Raw genomic sequence first — 21,327 nt, forward strand, 5'->3', positions numbered from 1 at the left:
CAAAGCTTGGTCGATTATCTCAGCCCCAACCCTGCCGCCCCGAGAGACAGGCAGCCCAGCGTCCACAGCATATCAGTTAGCCGCAATGGTTCCCTAACAACCAATCTGGATCTGGAAGGTCTCAAGGACTTGATAAGTAGAAAGAGAAGAGTTGGATGCGAAGAACCGCTAGGCATCATTCTCGTCATCGAAGACATATGTCCAGCTACATACAGTTGAGCTGTTGGGGGCTGGGTTGAGCATTGATCCCCTCTTCTTCTGTGACCACATCAACACTTCATTCCCCAAGTCTGGAAGCGATCCGTTACCTCCTAGTCTTGTCAGCTTCCCTTCCGTGATCAGGAACAGAGACTTCGTCAACATCCACAGCCAACGCATTCTTGACCTAGGACCCATTGCAAAAGACGCTACAGCATCTTACGACGTCTCTGTTTTTGGCAATTACAAACGAAATGCCCGCCGGTTGGTACCCTTAAAGGGTAGACAAGTAGCTTTGATGCGATCCTGCTGCTCAATCCTATTGAAAAAGTTCCCCGAGCACCCCTGGTTGTGTGGGTATTCCCATCATATGGAGTAGGGCATCATTAATCTATGTTCAGGTGTCATTCTCATTGATCCCACGCCAGATGGGTATAATACAAGGCCCAATCTTCTGGTTAGCCCCGGATCTCCTTATCTGGCTCAAGAGCAATCTTCACTCGCACGGTTCGAAGACTTTCGCGATGTCCTCCCTTTTTCAAGCAATTTACTTCCTCGACACCACCAAGGATCAGCCATATCTCGCAGATGTTTCCGGGAAACTCTGCTAGGGTACTTCGAGAGTCTCCCTCCCAGCTTAGATCCCCAGAGTCCTACCGCCCTTGGACTGTCTTACTACCCGCTCCGCATCATTGCGGCGGAATGGATGCAGTACACACATTTGATGAGTCGATATGTCAAGCACTACGAGTTCTCGCTAAAAGACGACCTTCATTTGCGACTCCACCGGGAAGACATCGTAGATCTCCAGCGCTGGCGCCGCCGCAGCGACCAAACCCTCCACAAGCTCATGCTGACGGAGCAGTTCATCGCCCACCGGTGCGGAGCGGAGCCGGACCAAGCGTTGTGGTCAGACGTGCTCGACGACTACCGCTTCCTCACTTCCTGTATCGGGAGATACCGAAATTCGCTCGAGCTTATTCTGCCGCTGGCTACATCCATGGCGCAGATCGCGGACACGCGCAGGTCCATGCTGGAAGCGTCGAACGTGAAGCACTTAACGCTGATAGCCCTCGTCTTCGTCCCCTTGGCGTATGTGGCGAGTGTCTTCAGCATGAGCGATGGGTATGTGCCAGGTGGTCCGAAATTCTGGGTTTACCTGTCGGTCGCGGTTCCCTTGATGTTGGTCATCGTGGGACTGTCATTCGTTTCGAGGGCTAGGGTGATAAGATTGGTGGTATGGCTTAAAGGTATCCTCGAGTGAGCGCGAACAGGCACATTGGCAGCTACCGGCAGAAGGTAAGTGGTCATAGACAAGGTGGTAGAGATCAAGTGTCTGATAGATGTTTTGGGCTATTCTGGATGAGTAACAAGACCGACTCCTATTGCGAGGTTGGCTTGATTGATCTACCAAACCCCCAACAGAGGCAAGTGACCTTCCATATCAGGAACTAGTCCAATCTTGAAATTATCATTCCCATAACCCCAACCGAGAAGTCGCCATGTTTTGCAAAAACGCGCTGGAAATCGGAACTGGTCCAAAGAGTCTCAAGTTTGCACGCCGTAAAGAGACAGATCAATCGTCTCATTCTGTCTTGTTCGCCGCCTTTGTCGCAGGTGTTCTCAAAGCAGTAGTCCGCCAGCAATGCAATGTCGCCAACTCGGTTATCCTGTAAATTGAAATGCAACAGGGTGTGGTGGAGTTTGTCGAACGCAAGGTCTGCCAAATCTTGTATGTCTTTCTCGTCAGCCAGCACGTATAGCTGTGCATACGCCTGAAAGACCCGTGTGAAGTCCCACGCAGGATCCTGCTCGATGAGCGGATATCTGCACCCCGATCTGTGATGGTAGGGCATGTTCTCTTGTACCAATGTTTCCCAAAGCCTAGGTTTCTTTGTGGAGGCTTCAAAAAAGGCAGGCCACATAACAGGCTCGTCTTCTGCATAGATTGTCAGTCGATTGAGAACCCGGATGTGCATTATATAATCCAATAACCTTTGAATACGCCAGGAGAATCGGGATTCTCGTGAGGCTGTTCAGGCTCCTCCACGTCGAAGTCTCCAGTGTATGCGAACTGGAAAAAGCGCTCGAATGTGGATTCCTCGACTTCGGGCCACTCCACGACACCTTTGATGGACTCTTCCATGCCACTATTCAGGAGGGCCCTGAGGGGTCTCGACATGCTTGCAACCAGTTCCGCGTGCATCATGTATTCCTTTCGCTCTGGACCGACCAGAAAGCGAAAAGGGCCAGAAGCGGCGATGCTACCCTCATCGGAAAACATGAGTTAGCACTGCTCAACAGCGAACGGGAGACCACTCGGAACACTCTACCTTTTCGAGAGCGCCACCATCTTTGGGCTACTCGGTTATTGGGCAATCGAGAGAGGTGAAAATCAAAAGGGATGGCTTAGGCTCATTTTGCCCAAGTGATTTCCATTGCCATCAATAGGGTGAAGTTGGTTGGTTTGTCCAAGAACTAGTGGATGCTGGTTGTTGGTATTGTTTGCCTACATAAGTACCCAGCCGAAATACAAATACATTGTGACACAAAATACAGAGAGGCCTGCAGGCGGATGCTAGGCGCGTCCGAGAACCAGTTGGTGCCATTATTATTATCTCGCTGTTGCGCCACCACAAAACGGTATCCTGCAAATGCATTCTCAGGTAGGGCCATACCCATGATTGACCATACAACCCGGGCCCGAATTGCCAATGCCTGAGGACACAAAAAGTGCTTTTACCCTATCTTTCCTCGTTCTCGTCCTCATTCTTCTTGAGAATTTCAGACTCCTGTTCAAGCTTGCGGTGGATTAGCAAGATTCCGGTAATAATAACTATCTGGGTTCCTGTCGACCTTGGAGACGTGGGACTCACTCGGATTTCGATTAGGGGCGGTACATCAGCCATTCCTAGATAGCCCAGAAACTGAAGTAGTAAGAGAGAGTACGCCAACCACTTTATCGCTGGTAGTACTTCCCCCGTTGTCGGGTTGCGAGATGAACTAGGGATCGAGGACCCCTTTAACCTTCCAAAATTACTCTTAGTGACACCATCTTTACTACCGTTGGATCTCGAGGGTGACAACTGTAAGTTTGACAAACGGGGTTCTGGCAACGGCTTGAGATTGCGGCTCGGGGTGGTAGTGTTGCCCCGGCGGAAGGCCGAGAGTGGACATATCGCTCCCGGAACCCTAGAAAGAGATGACACGGTACACTTGCTGAGAGGCATTTTGCACGGAGTAGCTCTTGTTCCTCCAGAGTTTCCTTGGTTATTTGCCAGAAAGAAAAGAACTCAGAGAACGCGTGGAAAGCCCGGGTTTATCAACACCTAGCAGGACAGTGGCGTTTCCCCTTAGCGGGGTGCAGGCAGCAGCCAGTTGTTCTTTCTTTTTTCGGTCCGATGTCAGGCTGTCAGGCGTCTCTTTACTGAAACTGGTTTGTACCGAGATGTATGGGTGCTTCTCGGTTACCGTCGCCGCCCCTGTCTCTGCTCCAAACCTCATTGTTACCCCTGTTTCATCATCCCACAAGCCATGAGCATTCCAGGACCTTCGCCGTCCAGCACGTGGTTGCCCGGTCCCATTGAGACGTTCGCATGTGCAAAGGGCCATCCTCAATGCAGCCTTGATACATTATAGAGAACAGGATGTATATTTGTGAGCTTGGTACAAAAAATATACCGATGTCGATGATTTAAAGGGGGAATAGGGGTAACTACCACCCAATGGACGTAGTCTGTCTGAGTAATATGCAAAGCCACGAAGTCACCGTATCTTGATCTTACACCGTCAAAGATGTCTGGAGTTTGCGCCGGCGCGGTTCGGAGGCATCTGACAGCACGCATAAAACATTGACCGTCCACAGTCGAGAGGGCTCGCCTGTGAGTCGTGAGCCCTTTGTACATTTCGATCGCACAGATCACGGGCTGCCTAGGGTACTGGCCCTGATAGATGGTTGCAAAACCCTACCAGCTTCCATGCATTGTGTTGTTTGAGAAATACAGGAACCCAGTATCTGAATTCTATGAATTCTAGAAACTTAGGGTGATCTATCTTATGCTGAGTTAATACTCAGCCTGGCTGTCGATATAAGCTAACTAATAACAACATAGTACAGAGGGCCAAGTTGGCTTTTTGATGCATTTCTAAACCCAGGGCTTCCGTTGCTTATACCTGGTTGTATCTTACAGGCTGGTTCTACGGACAGCAGTCTCATGAGCCTGGTCTTCTGGTAGGAATTTGCAATACGTATCTAGTCTCCGGGCAGGCGATGCATGGAAGGAAAGATACAATGAGCGAAACTATGCCCGTCGTGGTAAAACATATGATTTTGAACGTGGGAGGAGACGTCAGCAGACTAACATAATGGTGGTGGATTCTGCGATTGTGTGGTTTCGGGTTTGCAGAATGAAGGTTTCCAGGATGATGTTCTATGACTCGGCACCAATTCCATCACGATAGCAGTGATGCTCCCATTGAGTCTGTTGGGCAATCGGCCGTAAGCAGGTTGCGGTTTGCCGGAAGAACGGACGCCCCCTTGCCTCGTAATCCAAACAGCCAATTAAAAATCCAATTTCACATTTGCTTACCAACCCCAACTGCCAACAATCTTCCATTCGCTCACTCCATCCAGGTCGTCCCTACACCGAACAGCAGCACCCAAAACATATCGTCGAAATGAAGTTCACACTACGGCCGGCGAGCTTCGCAGTGCTAGTGGCCCAGCTCACCCTGGCTGTGCCTGGTCTGGCTTCTAGCCCAGTATTGGCGCTCCCGCACACCGCGCAAGAAGTCATCGCCAAGCTGAACTTGACCGCCAACCCGGAAAAGGGCTACTTCATCCAGACCTTCCAGGATCCGGACAACGCCACCATTCCCGCCGGCAACGGCACGGCCACCAGCCAGCGCTCCTTCAGCACCGCCATCTACTACCTGCTCGAGGGCTGCGACGGCGACTCGCTCTGGCACCGCGTCGATGCCGTCGAGGTCTGGCACTACTACGCCGGTGCCCCGCTGACGCTGTCGCTGTCGTACGATGACGGGATCCCGCCCGTCAAGAAGGTGCTGGGCCCGGATATCTTCAGCGAGGACGAGCAGCGGCCGCAGGTTGCTATCGGCAAGTTTCAGTGGCAGAGTGCGCGGAGTCATGGCAACTGGACCCTGGTAGGAACGACTGGTGAGCGCCACTCCCTCCTTGCTTCTTGATTTTGAGGTTTCTGTGATTTTGCTGACAAGTGCAATAGTGGCGCCCGGGTTCACCGGCAGTGGTGTTGAGCTTGCAGCACCAGGTTGGAAGCCGAATGGAGCATAGTTTTTCAAAGGACCATCTAGTATAGCTACAAAGTCTCTATTTGCGTAGTGGCCAGGGTGGTGGACTATATCGACGGCGATTTCTACACTTCTAGATATATAAGGGTAACTAGAAGGGGCAGTTGATATGGGTTTTACTCAAGCCAATATGCCAGTTTTAGACTCAAGGTCTCTTTCAGATTAAACAGAATCCATCTTAGCCGAACTGTTTTGCGAGTATAATGTGACTATAACGAAAGGACCACTTCCTGATTGGTTAAAACCCAGCTTGTTCCAGTACGTATATTCCATTCATGGCAGATCCGAGACTTACTATGTGCAAGAGGGTGCAAATAGACACTGGGTTAAGTTTGTTTTTGCTTTGTCATAATGGTGAGGCTATCTATCCGGCAAGTGACGTTCTACCAGTATTTTACCACGCTTCGGAGTCCGCTTCCTAGTATTTGATATCAGCATTCATCTTATTCCCACGGATACATATCTTCATTGCAACATCATCAAACGGTAGGTTTATTACGCATCAATATTCCACATCATATTTGTGTGGAAGGGGAGGGATGGTTAACAGTCATGTGTATTGATTATGTGTCATTGGTCTTAACTGACAAATTACAAAGAGATGAATCACTATCGTAATGGAATATGGCGTCATTGTTAGGGGGTCTGCGCAGAACAGCAGGCAATTCTAGTATCTCGATGCTGATTATCAATATTCTCCCCTAAAGCAGTTATGACGCACAAGACTATATTTCGCGACCGCGATATCACACTTTCCGGGTGTCTGATTGGCTGAGAGAATTGGCAAGGGAGGTGGTAAACAGCTGTGTAAACAAAGATGGAGATCGGCATATAGGGGTATAATCCTCTAGCATATACGTTAGTGAGTGTTGTGCTGCATGCCGCCTTCTTGAACAGCGCTGTCTGAAGTCCGGGCCGAATGAGGCACTGCTGGGCTGAGCTTGTCTGCTCTTTCGATCAGTTCGATGTAGTGTCGATGAAAAGGGTCCAGCCCGATTAAACCGTCCATACTCTAACACAGCGCGACTACCCTACGAGGAGGTAGGATTGATTCCTGCAGCCCAGCCGAAGCCCTGAGCTGCCCACATTCCGATACGTCATATCAGCCCAAGCAAACAAACCGCGGGGGACTGCTGATCATGACGTAACCTCGCGACATCAGGACGCCCTTGCGACGCGAAATCACAACATTGTCAGAGCACTACCCCGACTTCCTCGTATGATCAGATTCGATAAACGGTGCAATTATCATCTCGATGACTCTAAGAGGGGTTGCTGGCTTTGCGATGCAACCCGTGGCTGACACACCACGCGGATATTGGCTGACGCTGAGCCCCCAGGATGCTGACACGGCCGCGCAGCCATGGCGACAGTGCCGGTCTGGCCTGAAGTCTGGCGAGAGAAAGACGTGGCCGTTGATGGGGATTTGATCTCCAAAAATGGGTTTCAACTCATTTTGAACGTGTGCCTGTCGATGACGACTATTCATTCCGTCTGGTATGGGGCGACGATGATGTTAATACGGTGGATCCAGCGCGGGATCGGATACCTATCGTCGACGATAAGCCAAGCTGCAGCAGGTCGAGATGCGAGTGACCGTTTTCCGCGCGCCAGAGAGTCCCAAGATAAGATCAAGTTTGAATCCGAATCGTGTGGGGGTTTCCGCAGGACACTGACCTTCACCGTCTTCTCATCTTACAAAGAAGCTAATGCTTGGCCATGCAGGCTTGCGGATCAGGACAGAGACGCTTGCTTTTAGCGACGGAAATGCCCTGTATGTAGTCCTGTTAGCAGATGCACTGGCAGCTGTAGCGCGAGTCGCAAGTCGCAAGTTCTTTGTCTTCGCCGCGACGGGGGCTTCAATCGTGCCGCTGCTTGTCGCAGGATCTGCGCGAAGCTAATCGCTTGATCAGTTGAACTTACCGTCCCCTCGGGAACCTGGAGACTTGTTGAAAAACAAAAAAAACAAGATCGCGATTCGTACATAGAATTCGGAGCACCCCGAACAGAGATCAAACAAAACAAACCCCTAATAACCTTTGCTGTCAGAATCCTGTTCCTGCATAAGCGTGTATGATCACCCGCAAGGGCTCTCCCTACTCCTCCCCTCTCGAATGGGATACACCGCAGTAGCATTCCGCCGCCCATTGTCCAATTGAAGGCGTCCCCTCGTGGGTGTTCCGCCCCGGACGTCGCAGAGCCCCATAAAACCCGAGACGCCCGAGGTATCAAGGAGACAGCTTAGGCGGCCCGCTCCCGTCTAGTTGCGATAAACATGCCTCTTTTCTTCTTTCTAGAAGTAGAAGAATCAACAACCTGCACCACACCACCGCTACCGTCACCGCTACCATCACCACTACCGGAATGGCCGCAGGCGTAGCCGTCTCGCCCATTCCCGACTTTCTAACGGCGCCTCGTGGGCAGGCCGAAGAACCACGTGCTGTGCACAATTACTCTGAAACCAGGTCGATATTGAGCACTAGCCAGAATGCACTAGCATATCCTCCTAGTGAACGATTATACACCCTCCTCTCCCTTGTAACGGCTTCGGCCTCGCCTCACAGGTTAGTTGTTCGTTTCATACTAAAAAGACATAACTAGTTGGAGTAGTGAAACTTGTGCACGTGATGATTCCGTGTCGACGACACATCGGCATCCATATACCGAGTCCAGTCACTAGCCGGTGGGTGGGAGAACAGAACTTGCCATGGTGTGGATAAAGATAGTGGTCCTCCAGGCGAACAGCCTCACTGCAAAAAAAAAAAAAAAAAAAAAAAAAAAAAAACCTTCGCGCTGTAGGTTGCACGTGCCAGGCTGTGATGCAGGCTTACCAGAGTGGTCGCTTTCTGGCCAGTCAAGTAGTTATGAATCAGCAAACTGCTACAAGACTGCTTCTCGGTAGAGAGGCCTGCATCGTGATGGCCTCGAACTTGGGCTTTTGCGCTGCCAAGACCAGGGAAGTATATTAACCGCAAGCCGTTTAGTCAAAATGTCAGCGTTGCATCCTTCAAGCTTGGAGAATAGAGCTAACATGCTTTGAGCCATGATATGAGTACTTTAGGGGCTCGTATCCCCGTAGACGGAGTTGTTGAGTTGTGCGTATAAGTTGGATATACAATTAGTCAGCCACGCCTACGAGCCTCAATATGGCAAGTGGGTATTCATGAGAGTCGTATCGCCCCTATAGAAAAAGTCATAGCGTAGCCAAGTAGTACTTATCACCTTATATCCCTCATTGCACCCTTGTCTTACCCATCCCCGGGCACCGGGTCTCGCATGCATACTGGGGCGTCGAACCACCAAGGGATCCTCACGGCAACAGCATTGATATTCGCCCCTGAGCCCGGTCGGTCACCACAGGCTTTGACGGCACTGCAGTCCGTGGTCATGCGGTGAGGAAGAACAAGCACCACCACGAACCTCAAGGTGGATTTTGCCCAGGAAGTATGTAAGCAGATCGGCCGATCGGGGTTGGGGATCAATTTAGAACGACGACAACGAAATCAGTCTAATAAGACGGCAATTCATCATCTCACACATGGTCTCAGCCAATGTTGACACGCGCTTTACACGTGTAGTCGGGCACGAGGATGATGGATGTAAGTGTATTCGTGACATGTCAGCTAGCTGCTAGCGGGAATACCCTCTCTTTTTACACAAGGAAGCTTATCATCTGGATGACTAGACACCGAACACACTTACTTTAAGAATGCAGCTCAGGGAGGGTCAAACACTAGCATTCGAGACATAACACTCCACAATTGACAACTGCCACATTCCCCATATATAGCTAGTAGTCTAGAACCCTCATTTGGGTAATCCGGAACATTGATACGTGGGCGGGCAGGTGGGCTGTTGGTAAGAGACTCTTCACCGTCAGCTGGCTTGGAGCTGGGCCAACACTGGCAGACCAGTCATGCAGTATTCAGATCAGCAATTCCCGCAGAGAAGCCATCTAATATCACGGAGTGGCTATAGGCTCCACCGGGGGACCTGCATGATCCTTCGATCGACCGAATTGGGACTTGCTGTATCCAGGGCTTCTGACCGATGTACGATTACGACCACTCCCAATATCATAGAGGACTTATACGCGGGCAGCGGGGTCCCCCCAGTAGGGCACAGCCGACGTCTAACGGGGAAGATTAAGTCCTGAGACGAGGAGGGGTTGTACTAGACGCGAAAACGTGATATCAATGCCGGGCCAACAGACTGGTTGTTGTGATTTACTATTGACTTACCATTTCGAGTTGAGTGTCTGCTTGAGGAAGAGCTCCTCGCTCTGTAATTGTAGCGAGTGGCAAGTTGGTGGCAATTGGGCAGCTAGTCGACCCCTCCAATCCCCGACGGCCTTCATGCCCTACATCGTACGCAATGAGGGGTGACTAGATACTGTAGATACAGACACACGAGCTGTCCTGTGGTCTTTCCACCTCACAAACAAGCTTGAAGGTGATCAATCAACGGATCGTGGTTGCATGTGGATGTGGCTTAGCACGCGACTTCTAGAAGATTACGAGGATTGCAACGTGTTAGCCGCCAATCTCGGTTCCCCAGAAAAAAGAGTGCAGGGGTGATTCAAGTTATGGGAAATAGGGAAATCATACTTCGCATGCCATGAGAATCATGCGCCTCATGCAATTTGCACAATGATGCCCCTCAGGCGAGTGTCGGCCTGCCGGGTTAGGTTAATAATAGCTTGAAGAAGTACACATGGCATGATAGGTAGCATGTAAGTCATGGTGATCCAACAAGACCGAGGCAGGCTGCTGAAGAAAGCACGCCACAACGATTCCGACACGCCGGTTGCCCATCGATACGGGAATATCAAGATCGCCACCCCGCGCTCCAGGCCCTTGCGGGTGTGAGTCTGTGAGGTGGCCTCTCAATGCGCATTGTCGCCAGCATAGTAAGATGATGAGGCTGTCAACTGTCAGTCTCTGTTTCTGACGTGACTTGGACAGGCGTGTAGGTAGCAAGGCAACCGTGAGGCGAAGAGAGACGAGACACATGCAACATGTTACGAGAGACACATGCTGCAGATCGTCACTCATATTACTCACATCGCCCGAGCTGAAAGAAAGTTCAGTAGAGATTGACCCAAATGCCTGAGCACATCGTCATTGAGCCACCTTTCCGTGCCCAACGATGCCCATCTTGGGCGCGGAATCTCATCAATTCGGGTTCAGATACCAAGTGTAAAGATCCAGTCGGGACTAACAACCCACCAGGAGCCCGGGCCGCGAGGTGGCAGCACTGCGGCGTTCGATAGTCGGATGAGCCGAAATCTTGAAAATGGCGATTATCTTTAAAGGGTCTTGCAGGCTCTGCCCTGCTAACGCTCGCCAGCTTTGCCGAAGAGAAACAGATCTCGTTGCGGCTGAGCGCTTGGGGCTTGGGGGCTTGGGGGAGGAGGGTTGCATGGCGAGGCCCAAGCTCATATTATTACAGTTGTAGTGCAGGGAGCCGGGAAGGAACAAAAGGATGCAAAGCCAAGGACGCGATCCCTGAACGCATAATTTTGTCAACATGTAATTATACCACTTTGATTAAGATTACTTGTTCATATTGCTGATTGCTGATTGCAGATTACCCGCAGATTGTGCTGACTTTTGTTGACATTCGTTACTGATTCGGTTGTTTTGATTGTTTGCTAAAATAGATGTGCGGTGTTTTTTTCTTTCTTTTCTCGCTCAGCGCCCCTCGGTGCTGACTGACGGGCTTGCATGTCGCATATCGATGGCCGAACGGATGAGAGCTGTGTCGCCAATGGGTTTCAGTCGTAAAGTCTCTCGTCCCTCACAAGCTAGCTGCACATGGGATGGCTATCGAAGGTCCCTTGAGGCGGCAGCCGCCTTAATCCCAACTGGTTCTTGACTTCTGGCCTTGTGCTAGCGACAGGTGCTACCCAGCAAGCCAGTAGTAGTCGTCCTACTAAGCAGCATGCAGCGGGCACCTGAAATAGAACCAGTGGGGGTTTGCAGGACTGACATGTAGTGCATACATGTTATGATGGATAATGGTTGTGTAAGTAAGCTCCCTTTATGCTGTAGGCTAGGGGATCCATTAATACGAAAGGTAGTACCGTCAATAGGATTGGCATAATTTATAGACGTTGTTGTATCTCTCGTAACTGTTTCACTAGCCATACTCTGGAGGATTTATGCATGTATTGCCCGTGATGATAATCGTTGTCGGCCGTCGGATCTATAGTAATCCATCACCCATTAGCTATCGGTCCCCCGCCGGACTGCAAAGTGGTCGATGTTTTTGGGATGGTGCGAGTCAGTCAACCGTTTGTTTTGCGCGCGAGCCGCGGGGGACCATGACGCAGATCAGTGCAAAGTGCAAATGCAGCTTGCTCTGTTCTGGGGATAGGTGCCAGACCACGGTGCGAAAATCTCCATCGTGGCCCTGCTCTTGTCTGAGGGAGTCCCACTAACTCAACGGGCTCCGTCCCGAGATCTGTTAGGGCCTTGAGAGTCGAATGAGGGACAGGGAAAGAAATCGCTGCTGGTAGCTGGGAGCTGGGGGCTCTTTGCGCTACAGATCTGATTGGCCCCTTGGGAAGCTTATAGCGGTGTATGGCCCTATGTTGCACGCTTATGCACGCTTATGCACCGTAGTAGCAAGATTGCACTGATAATAAACAACGCGCCGCGTTCCCCACACAATACCTACATGTTTCGCAAGTTGACATGTACCACGTGTAAGAGGGAGGCGGCTTGGAAGCTGTGGTAACAAATCAACTGCTTCGGTCTTGCTCCCAGGGCTTCCCCCTTAAAAAGGGTCTAGGGTTTCTGTAAGCCATTCAAGCCTCATGGCGAACCGCCAGCTCACGAGGGATGACTGCAAAAACCTGCAATGGCGTCCAACCAGCCCCGACCCCAACCGAGGGGTAGAGGGGTTTTGACGTGCATGTTTTCTTTCACGAGCGTGCCAGCAAATGCACGATGGCGTATGTCGGGGCTGTTACGGATACGATTTTCGATAGCCATGACTGGTTCGACATTCGACATGTGAAGTGAAATGTGTAACATGTAACATGAACAGCAGCAGTAAACTTTCTGTTGGCTGTTTTACTACTATTGCTTGTAAGCCTGGGCTGCTGAGTTTAGGGCTAAGGCGGCAACTCTCACGGTTACACGACACATTACCAATATTGGTTACCCCCAAGACAAGAACAAGAATTGTTGAGATAGGCATCAATATAGTGGCCTGATACGACACAGCACAAGCTGACGATGGGCATCGGTGGCACATGCATAGGAACATGATCGCCTCATCCATTTTGGGTATTACGCACAATACACGTATGTGCTTTGCCAGTCTCCCTACATTGCGCCGAGCCAGTCAGTCGACGGACTAGTGATCAGATACCAGAAAGGAAAGCATCTATTCAGTTGAGGCTTCCACAATCCAAAACGGGAATTGAACCCCATTCCGCCGAACTACTATCCGAGTCAATACTTGATGCCTAGAGCCTACAAGTAGATCCTAGGGGGCGGTAACAGTCACCGGCGGGACGTGTAAGTGCAGGTAACAAATGTAAACAATGGGATTTCCCTGGGCCAATGTAGACGACGATCAAGTGGCGGGGGAGGCAATGCGCAGGCGTGTGTCCTGTGTGTCCAGACTATTGCTATTCATTCCACTTGGATCGATCCGGAGGGGAGGGGGCAAGAAGGGGAGGTCTCAACCACTCAATCACTCCTAGGGAATGGACAAATATTCCGAATGTGTATACACAAAAAGGGGACCCTGTCGAGCAAATATGGTTTGTTTACTATCCATTTCTCTCCAATCCCCATAGCCAGCCTCTCTGATTCCGAATTTTGTCATTAATGCCTTGTATGTAGCCGGAACGGTGAGGGTGTTATGCGACCATTTTCCAACCTCGACAGGGCCTCAGCAGGGCCATTATCGTACTCGGAACTGGCCCAAGGGGTTGGTATTGTTGCAAATACGGCAAGAACGGGTGGGATGGTTGGAATTAATCTGGACAATCACGGGGATGTCAATCTCTCAATTTCTGGTCACCAATGCAAGGCTCCACAATTGGTACCAAGAACGCTCAAGGCTCCACCGAACCTTCCCTGCACCTTCCTCCTCCTGAACGCGTCGCACGCGCTTTCTCGTCGACGTTTGTTTACTTTAAGTGTCAGGGTCGGGCAGGGATTGGCTGGGATTGGGGACGACGTCGTTTCCACATCGTGCCTTCTCGCCAGTCACAACCAGTCTAGCAGGCCCCAGTCCTGTACTGTCCACTGTGCACACCCTGTCGCCAGTAAAATACCCACACAACAAACCCACAACCCCTTCTTCCTTGTCCTGGATTCTAGTGCCTGCTAGCGAGTGACTGATTGCTTAAACCTGGATGGGATAGAGCTTTTTGGGGGGTGTAAGGGCGTCCCTCTAGCCTGCCCTTTCACAAAACCCAGTCGCGCCTTCCCGTACGTTCTTGCCTAGTCTCCAAGCCAGAGGGAGAGCGAAAGTCAAAGTGAAGTCGAGGGTACGCCCGTTCGCCCCGTTCGTGTACTATACATGCAATTCGACGTCGTCTGCATCTGCGTCTGTCCTTGTCCAGGCCCACGCCCTCGCCCACACCCACGTCCACACCCACGCCCGCCTAACACGCCCACCACCATCGACCAACCACACACACATCTCATATCCTAATCCCAATCCCAATCAATCAATCAGTCACCCATCCCTCCTCTTACCCTTGGGCCTTCTACTCTACCGTGTGTGTATGTGTGCTGCCCAATCTGGCCGTCCTTCTTTTCGGATCCCATCCTCTGCCAGGACCTGCTGTTTTTGCCACATAAACACAACGAAAACACCACCTACGTAGCGTTGGTTGCATGTTGATTACCCTTACGACCGGTATTCGACGTTGCTCGCCGACGATCACGCGGAACTAGGGGTTTCTGGGGACCTGGAGAAGAGCAACCTTCCCGGCTACGCTCGCCTCGACTTTTGGTTTCGCGACATCTGAGACACCTAATCCTGTCCCAAGGTTGATGATGTCGTTGTGGTAGATTACCCCTTCCACACTACCAAACAACCCAAGACCACCCCTCCCATATCCTCACAACCTATCTTGCTTACCCTCGGACGGTTCCGTTTGATCCATCTCTCAAACAACTCTCTTTTCTCTGACGTGACGGACCGCAAAGTGGACGCATTCCATTACCGACTTGCTACTCTATCCCGCATTCCTTACAAGTGTTTGTTACATCGACGCACCTAGCCGCCAATAATCAACAATTCGACAATACGCTTTGCAACCTAGGTATTTCGCAACGCATACAGTTTTTGATGGTCAGCAATACATGACCGTTGGAGGTTGTCGCCGAGTCTTGACGGAACTCTTGTCCTGTCCTCTCTCACTGTGTGCTCCTGCCGACAACAAAGCTCTTTTTTGTTCAACAACCACGGCCTGCGCATTCCGCCCTGCACAATGTCTTTCGGAAACAGCAGTGGAGGCACTCTGACGCTGCCCAGCCCGACACACCACAACCACATTGACGTGACGGCAGCTGTGCGCACTCTGCGGCGTTCAATCTCGCGCTCGCCATCCAAGTTCAATCTTTCGCGAAGCGCGTCACAAGGCTCTGACCTTTCCGCCGCTTCGTCCGTCTCGCAGCAATCGCCGACACCTGCATCGCCTTCTCTGCGTCGCATGGCCTCGCAGCAATTCTTCAGCAGCCCCAATAACGCGCAGGCTCCCACAACAAACTCGATTCTTTCGCAATCGCACACCCCTCTTGCGACGCCTTTCCGACCCAGCGCCAAATTATCCCTCCGATCTGGGAAATCCGCGTCGAAAACAATTCTTAGCAGCCCATCCGGACTTGGTTCAGCCTCCAAGTCGATATCCCGACGCGCATCGCCCAAGAGCCCCTCAAAACGCGCTTTGAACGCCGCACCCTCTACTGCTGGCAACTCAACGCCCTCGTCATCCCTCGAAGTCGACGCGTCCGGCCAGGAGAACTTTGGTCTCTTTCGCACGCGCAGCCCGGCACCTCGCAGGAGCTTTGAGAAGTCTAAGAACCGTCACAGCATGCACCTCGACGTGTCTGGCGCAACGCAAGCAATGACTCGATTTACTGACGGAAACCTTACGCCAACCTCGGCGGCCAGCCCTCTGAAGCGCAGCGACGCGACTGTGGACTCGGATCAAACCACCTTCGGCAGCCCAAAGGCCAAGCGTAGGAGCTATGGACCTTCGAGTTTTGGAAGCGACTTCAATGTATTTGAGCAGGGCCCTAAGTCTCCAAATTTCGACATCCACGATGAGTCGACACGAGAGTATGATTGGACTGGTGGCTCAGCTGGCGACAACTACTCTACCGAGTCTCGCGCATCTCCTGCTGCACCGGTTGTAGTACCACGACGTGCTGGCTCTTTGCGCAGGTCAACCCTGCAACAGCGCGAGCGAACATCGTGGGGGAAGCGCCAGGCTGCTATGAAACTGGCTGAGCTTCAAAACAATGGCATGAGCACTCCTGTCAAGGGCCGACCGCGACTCTCTCTGGATCACTACATGCCTCCTCCTCAACGCGACAGTCCCTTTGGCACCCCCACACCTCTTCTCAACCCTTCTGTTCACAATGCGGCCCAACAACAGCCACAGCAGCAACAACCACAGTCGCATCAGGCGCATCCTCTTTCGCGGACTATGACGGCATCGTCGTCAAACTCGAGCCTTCCAGATGAGTCGCCTACGCATTTCCCACATATCAGCGAGAAACCTAGGGCCCCTATCAACTGGTCGAAGAGTTTACCCATCGGCGCAGTTCGCCCCACTGCCGAGAGCGAACACAGCAACGTAGGAAGCGTGTCTACGCCCGATTACAAAGATGCTAAACCATTCTTCGGCGCTTTCGCCTCGACTGGCCTGGTCTCCAAGATGACTCGCAACCCAGAGCTTGAGCCTGTTGGCCGTGGAGGAGCCGCTGTACCGGACACGCCCTGCAAGAAGCAATATAACGGCTTTGCGACATACCCGCAGCCAGTGCCTGGTAGCGCCATGAAAGGTCGTGGCAAACACATCAGACACACCTTTGGTGCTCCCTCCACCCCTTTTAACCCTATGGGTAGCCAGAGTGAAGGCCAGAACACGTTTGGCCAGCCGGCCAGCCGGCCAGGCCTTTTCAGTGGATTCGGCTCAAGACACACTCGCAAGGGCAGCCTACTTAGCCTTTACAGCGACGATGGACGGGCTAGCCCCGTCGACACTTCTGGGGATAGTTTCATGACTACTGATCTGGACCTTCCCCCTACTCCGACTAAACATCAACTTCTTGACCAAGAAGCTGGTAGCACTACTCCGAACGATAGCCCGACCGCGAACCGCCACACCACTGTCCCCGGCTCTGCATTTGGTATTGGCAGATGGCAGCCAGATACATTTGCAAACTGTGAGTACACCCCATCCAAGGGATCCTGCAACCGTATTGCGGGTGCCTCCGAAGCCTCGATCATCGAAGCTTCAGAATCACCTTCAAGCGCTGTTTCAGCGACCCGCTCTCCTTTATGTCACTCTTTACCGTCATTCAGTCGAAGTCGAGCAAAGCGTGGATCTCTTTCCACACCTTCTCCGCTTGAGACGAAGACTATGACGGTAGTCGGTAGAACCATCAAAAGAGTCGAGTTTGCTAAATTTTCACCCGTGGTTTCAGCGAGTCCGTTGGAACGAATAGATTTCAACGAAAAGGCATCGCCCAAGACGCCTCTCGAAGCTGTACCATCACTGGACGCCAGCCGCCTGTCCATCTCAAATCCCAATGACAGGCTTCTGTTTCCTTCTGTTGGTAGTAGGAAATCATTGTTCCCTCCTGCCACTCCCACTACGCGGCAGGAACCATTTCCTCTGTTCGCCGAGCGACGAGCTATTACCCCTACGAATGGTATGGGTCTCCAAGACGCAGATGCTTCTCTGCTCGACCGTTTTGGAAAGGTCGAGTACATTGGCAAGGGCGAATTTTCTCAAGTCTATAAAGTTGTGAAATCCGCTCGTCCTGAAGGGCTCGACCAAAGTGTCTCCTTCAGCACCCCAACACACACTCCCAAATCACCCTCTCCTAACGACGTGTTTGCCGTGAAGAAGCTCCGGCTCCCTTTCAAGGGTACAAGTGACCGGGCGCTTAGAATGCGTGAAGTTTCAGCTCTCGAGGCACTTCGCGGGGCTGAGCACATTGTTCAGCTTATTGACAGTTGGGAGGAGAAGAACAATCTGTACATTCAGACCGAGTACTGCGAGGAAGGCAGTCTCGATCTCTTCCTGGCCAAGGTCGGGGTCAAGGGAAGACTTGACGATTTCCGCATCTGGAAGGTTATGCTGGAGTTGTGTCAGGTAAGACTTTCCACAGATCCTATTTAAATTGTATACCTGGCTAACATGGGTTTTTTTTGCAGGGTCTGCAACACATCCATAATGCTGGCTTTGTGCACCTGGACTTGAAGCCGGCAAACATCCTCATTAACTTCGAGGGCACTCTCAAGATCGGCGACTTCGGCATGGCTGCGGCCTTGCCTATTGTAAACGGTCCTGATTTCGAGGGAGACCGCGAGTACCTGGCCTTGGAGGTGCTCCGCGGAGAGATCGCGAAGCCCGCTGACGTTTTCTCTCTTGGTCTCATTATGCTTGAGATCGCTGCCAATGTCAAGCTGCCTGAAAATGGCGCCACCTGGACCGCTCTGAGGAAGGACGATTTTAGCGAAGTTCCCGTCTTGACTCAGGACGCCAACTCGGTGGTTCGAGATGCTACGGGCATGCCTATTGACGAGACCGACCGCAGCGTCAGCTCGTCAGATGAAAGCACCACTATGAAGCCCATTCGCCGCAGCTACACTTTCCGCAATGCTGGCAGATACTCCGGCAACCTCTTTGGTGCTACGAAGAAGTCGGAGCTTCTTGACCCACCGGATTTCATGAAGGACGCAGACAACTCGAACTCTCTCGACAATGTTGTCAAGTGGCTGTTAACCTCTGACCCTGCTGCTCGCCCTTCGGTCTCCCAACTTCTTGAGCTGCGCTCTCTGTATTGGGTTGCTGCTCGACAGCGAGCTGGCGCTACCGTGTATGAAGGCAATTGGGGTCCTTCAGACGAGTCTTTGGAACCTAGAACGCCTCTCACCCTCGACACTTCACCTGATACCCCCGACACGGAGATGACAGACGTTTGAAAGTCATGAACGAACCAATCTAGCAGCTATTAGCGCATGTTGCATCTTTGCTCAGCCTAATGTTGCTCAATCTTGTTGGGAACACTAGATATCATGTCGAATCTCTTCGAATGGTTGCATTGGGTGCAGATTTCACATAGAATTCCTTCTACAACCATCTCTCCGCACCAGCCGATTCGTTTCAGGCGATGCGGATCACTACAAATACCTAGATCCCTTGGTGGATTACAACAGCATCCTGCTTCTCATCAAGGGTTCATCTTTTGGAATTATCCACCAGGTTATCGGGAATTTGGACGAGCATACCGAATAGCTTGTTCGAGTTCGTGACTACTATTGAGACGGTGATACGCATCCTAGGTCACCCCTCAGCCACCCGACACTACATATCAAAGGGCTCATGAAGCTCTTGGGTGGCGTTACTTGTCCCACCGTCAACTATGGCCAATCAGGCTTACATACATACAGCCTTGATTCTGTACTAAATATCAGCGACGAAGGTGGCTTACCTATTGGAGGACGCCTTGGCGTCTTACGCCCTGGCACAGAACTTCTTGGAGAAGGAAGTAAAGAAACAGATAGTCGGGGTTAATAATTCAGGCGGTCATCATTTCTTGACAGCGCAAGGAATTGAAAGACATGTAGATATAGACAGGCACGGTTGCCTCGGCATACTTGTATTTGACTAGGACGGAAACCAAACTTTAGGAAGGGGAAGGGGTTTACGGATCGGTTCATTAGGGATGGCTATTTTTCTCAGCTCCCATCAGGAGTTACTCAAGAGGAGAGACTCACGGCTTATTTAGGCCTATGACTACGTTTTACGAACGTATGGCATGAATGACGATATGATATGAACAAACATTTTTCCAAGCATATGCTTTGTCAAAGTGACTTGCACGCCTTACTGTTCGTGTTTATTTTGCTGTACCCAGCTCCAATGGAAGCCTACGATGTTCCTGTGACATGTTGGTTCTTTACCGCCGTATTCAAGCAGGGCTTTCGCAAAACTCATCGTTTGCCATGATGCGGATTAAATGGATTATTGTGTTACAGGAGCTATGAAAGTGCGATGGTACATGACGAGACAACGAAACACTTGAGTTCATGCAGCTGATTTATCTGTTGTAAAGCAGACAACTAACTGCCAGCTACTTGTTCAAATACACATTGGCTATCTTTCTATTGCGGCTCGCTGACCTTGATCTTAAGGCCTTCGATACCCTGGGCCATGCTGAACGGACAGCCGCCGCCGCCGCCTTCATGCGACGAAGGCCGCGGTATTTTCGACGACGAAGGGGAAGACGTAGAAGACGGCTCGCCCATCTCATCGATGTCGTCCAGAATCTTCTTGCCGTGCAAGTAGCCCTCCTGCTCGATGACGGTATCCGAGTCGTCATCCTCGTCATCCGCCTCGTTGCCTTGCTCGTTGCCGTGATGCTGCTGCTTCTTGCGGTGTGTGAACTCCTCGCCGTCGCGGACGTGCCACTTGGCGATGAGGTCGTTCTGGATCCAGATGACCTTGCCGATGGCGCGCACAAAGGCCGTCTTGCGCTGCAGGCTCAGCTTGGGGTGGGACATGATGGCGTCGGTCAGGATGTCCTGGATGAAGCCGAGGCAGACGCCCATGTGGATGTACTCAATGTGCAGGGGGTGCTTACGCCCGAGCCCGACGTGCATCATGCCGACCTTGTCGAGGTACTCCCACAGCTCCGGGGCGCTGGGGTCCGAGCAGAGCTTGTAGAGGTAGGCCCGCAAGAACAGCTTGCGGTGCTGGATCTGCGGGGGAGGCTTCATTTAGGAACTGCTCCTCCTGCTGCGGCGTGTTGGTGTTGTTGGCGCTGCCGGGGGCCATGGGCGTGATGGGGGCCGAGGCGGGGACGTTGCTGGCGCTGGTCGTGGTGCGCGTGGAGAGGGCGCGTGCTGTCAGATCGTAGGCCAGGAGTTTCTGGTAGACGATGTTGACGACGGCGGGGATAAGCTGTTTGAAGTACTTGGCGCATGATTGCAGCGCAGCTATGTCTTCTGTAGGACGAATGTGTAGGTTAGTCAAAAGCTTCTTGAAGGGATGGCGAGGGAGATTGCAATGGATGTTGGGCACATACGGCTGTTAAAGTCAAGAAAGCTGTGTAAGTACTTGACGCGCGCGTGTATGTCCGTGTACAGCTCTTCGCGGCTGACATGGATCTTCTGAGGAGCCATTGCGAAAGATTGGCGTCTTCCCTTGTTTCCTCTTATGTGCAAGTAGGTTTCCAATCTGGAAAAGAATAAGAGTATTGGTTTATAGGTTTATATCAAAGCCACAGGTCGTGTCGTGGAAACTATAGGATCTGAGAGGCAGCGATATATATGTAAGTGGTGTGGTCTGTAGCTGCTGATTCGAGACCCCGGAATATGGGGGAGCAAGAGCATGCAACGCTGCTTCAGTGACACATCGGAGCGTGGGGTTTGGAAGGTGGTATCCATCTGGCATCTTGTTTCCAGCTTCTGGCTTCTAGTTCGGAAAGGCTCACGAGGGCATCTGATGTTCAGCTGGCAGGAACAGGAGATTGTGGTACGATGCGCGGGTGAGGCCGGCGTCTCGGTGGGGCCGCAACTCACGGTCGC

At 51.7% G+C, this 21,327-nt stretch overlaps 5 protein-coding genes across 5 annotated transcripts; 3 read left to right on the forward strand and 2 right to left on the reverse strand.

Annotated features, from left to right (window-relative positions):
- Positions 1–922: 922 nt before the first annotated feature.
- PG998_012381 (uncharacterized protein) lies at positions 923–1,462 on the forward strand (the record flags this gene model as incomplete). Its single annotated transcript, XM_066879197.1, has 1 exon — positions 923–1,462. The coding sequence occupies one exon, from the start codon at positions 923–925 to the stop codon at positions 1,460–1,462; it is 540 nt and encodes a 179-aa protein (XP_066725581.1).
- Positions 1,463–1,649: 187 nt separating this feature from the next.
- PG998_012382 (uncharacterized protein) lies at positions 1,650–2,482 on the reverse strand (the record flags this gene model as incomplete). Its single annotated transcript, XM_066879198.1, has 2 exons — positions 1,650–2,137; positions 2,194–2,482. The coding sequence occupies 2 exons, from the start codon at positions 2,480–2,482 to the stop codon at positions 1,650–1,652; spliced, it is 777 nt and encodes a 258-aa protein (XP_066725582.1).
- A 2,393-nt stretch (positions 2,483–4,875) lies between these two features.
- PG998_012383 (uncharacterized protein) lies at positions 4,876–5,509 on the forward strand (the record flags this gene model as incomplete). The annotated part of the gene is made up of 2 exons (XM_066879199.1): positions 4,876–5,374; positions 5,442–5,509. The coding sequence occupies 2 exons, from the start codon at positions 4,876–4,878 to the stop codon at positions 5,507–5,509; spliced, it is 567 nt and encodes a 188-aa protein (XP_066725583.1).
- Positions 5,510–14,989: 9,480 nt separating this feature from the next.
- Positions 14,990–18,720, forward strand: PG998_012384 (protein kinase protein; the record flags this gene model as incomplete). The annotated part of the gene is made up of 2 exons (XM_066879200.1): positions 14,990–17,887; positions 17,950–18,720. 2 exons carry the CDS (start codon positions 14,990–14,992, stop codon positions 18,718–18,720), a joined length of 3,669 nt encoding a protein of 1,222 aa, XP_066725584.1.
- Positions 18,721–19,902: 1,182 nt separating this feature from the next.
- Positions 19,903–20,922, reverse strand: PG998_012385 (uncharacterized protein; the record flags this gene model as incomplete). The annotated part of the gene is made up of 3 exons (XM_066879201.1): positions 19,903–20,499; positions 20,678–20,745; positions 20,826–20,922. 3 exons carry the CDS (start codon positions 20,920–20,922, stop codon positions 19,903–19,905), a joined length of 762 nt encoding a protein of 253 aa, XP_066725585.1.
- Between the last annotated feature and the right edge of the window lie 405 nt (positions 20,923–21,327).

This window comes from Apiospora kogelbergensis (genome assembly GCF_038363985.1).
Source record: "Apiospora kogelbergensis strain CBS 113332 chromosome Unknown utg000008l_segment0_segment0, whole genome shotgun sequence".
In the NCBI taxonomy this organism is placed as follows: Eukaryota; Fungi; Ascomycota; class Sordariomycetes; order Amphisphaeriales; family Apiosporaceae; genus Apiospora; species Apiospora kogelbergensis.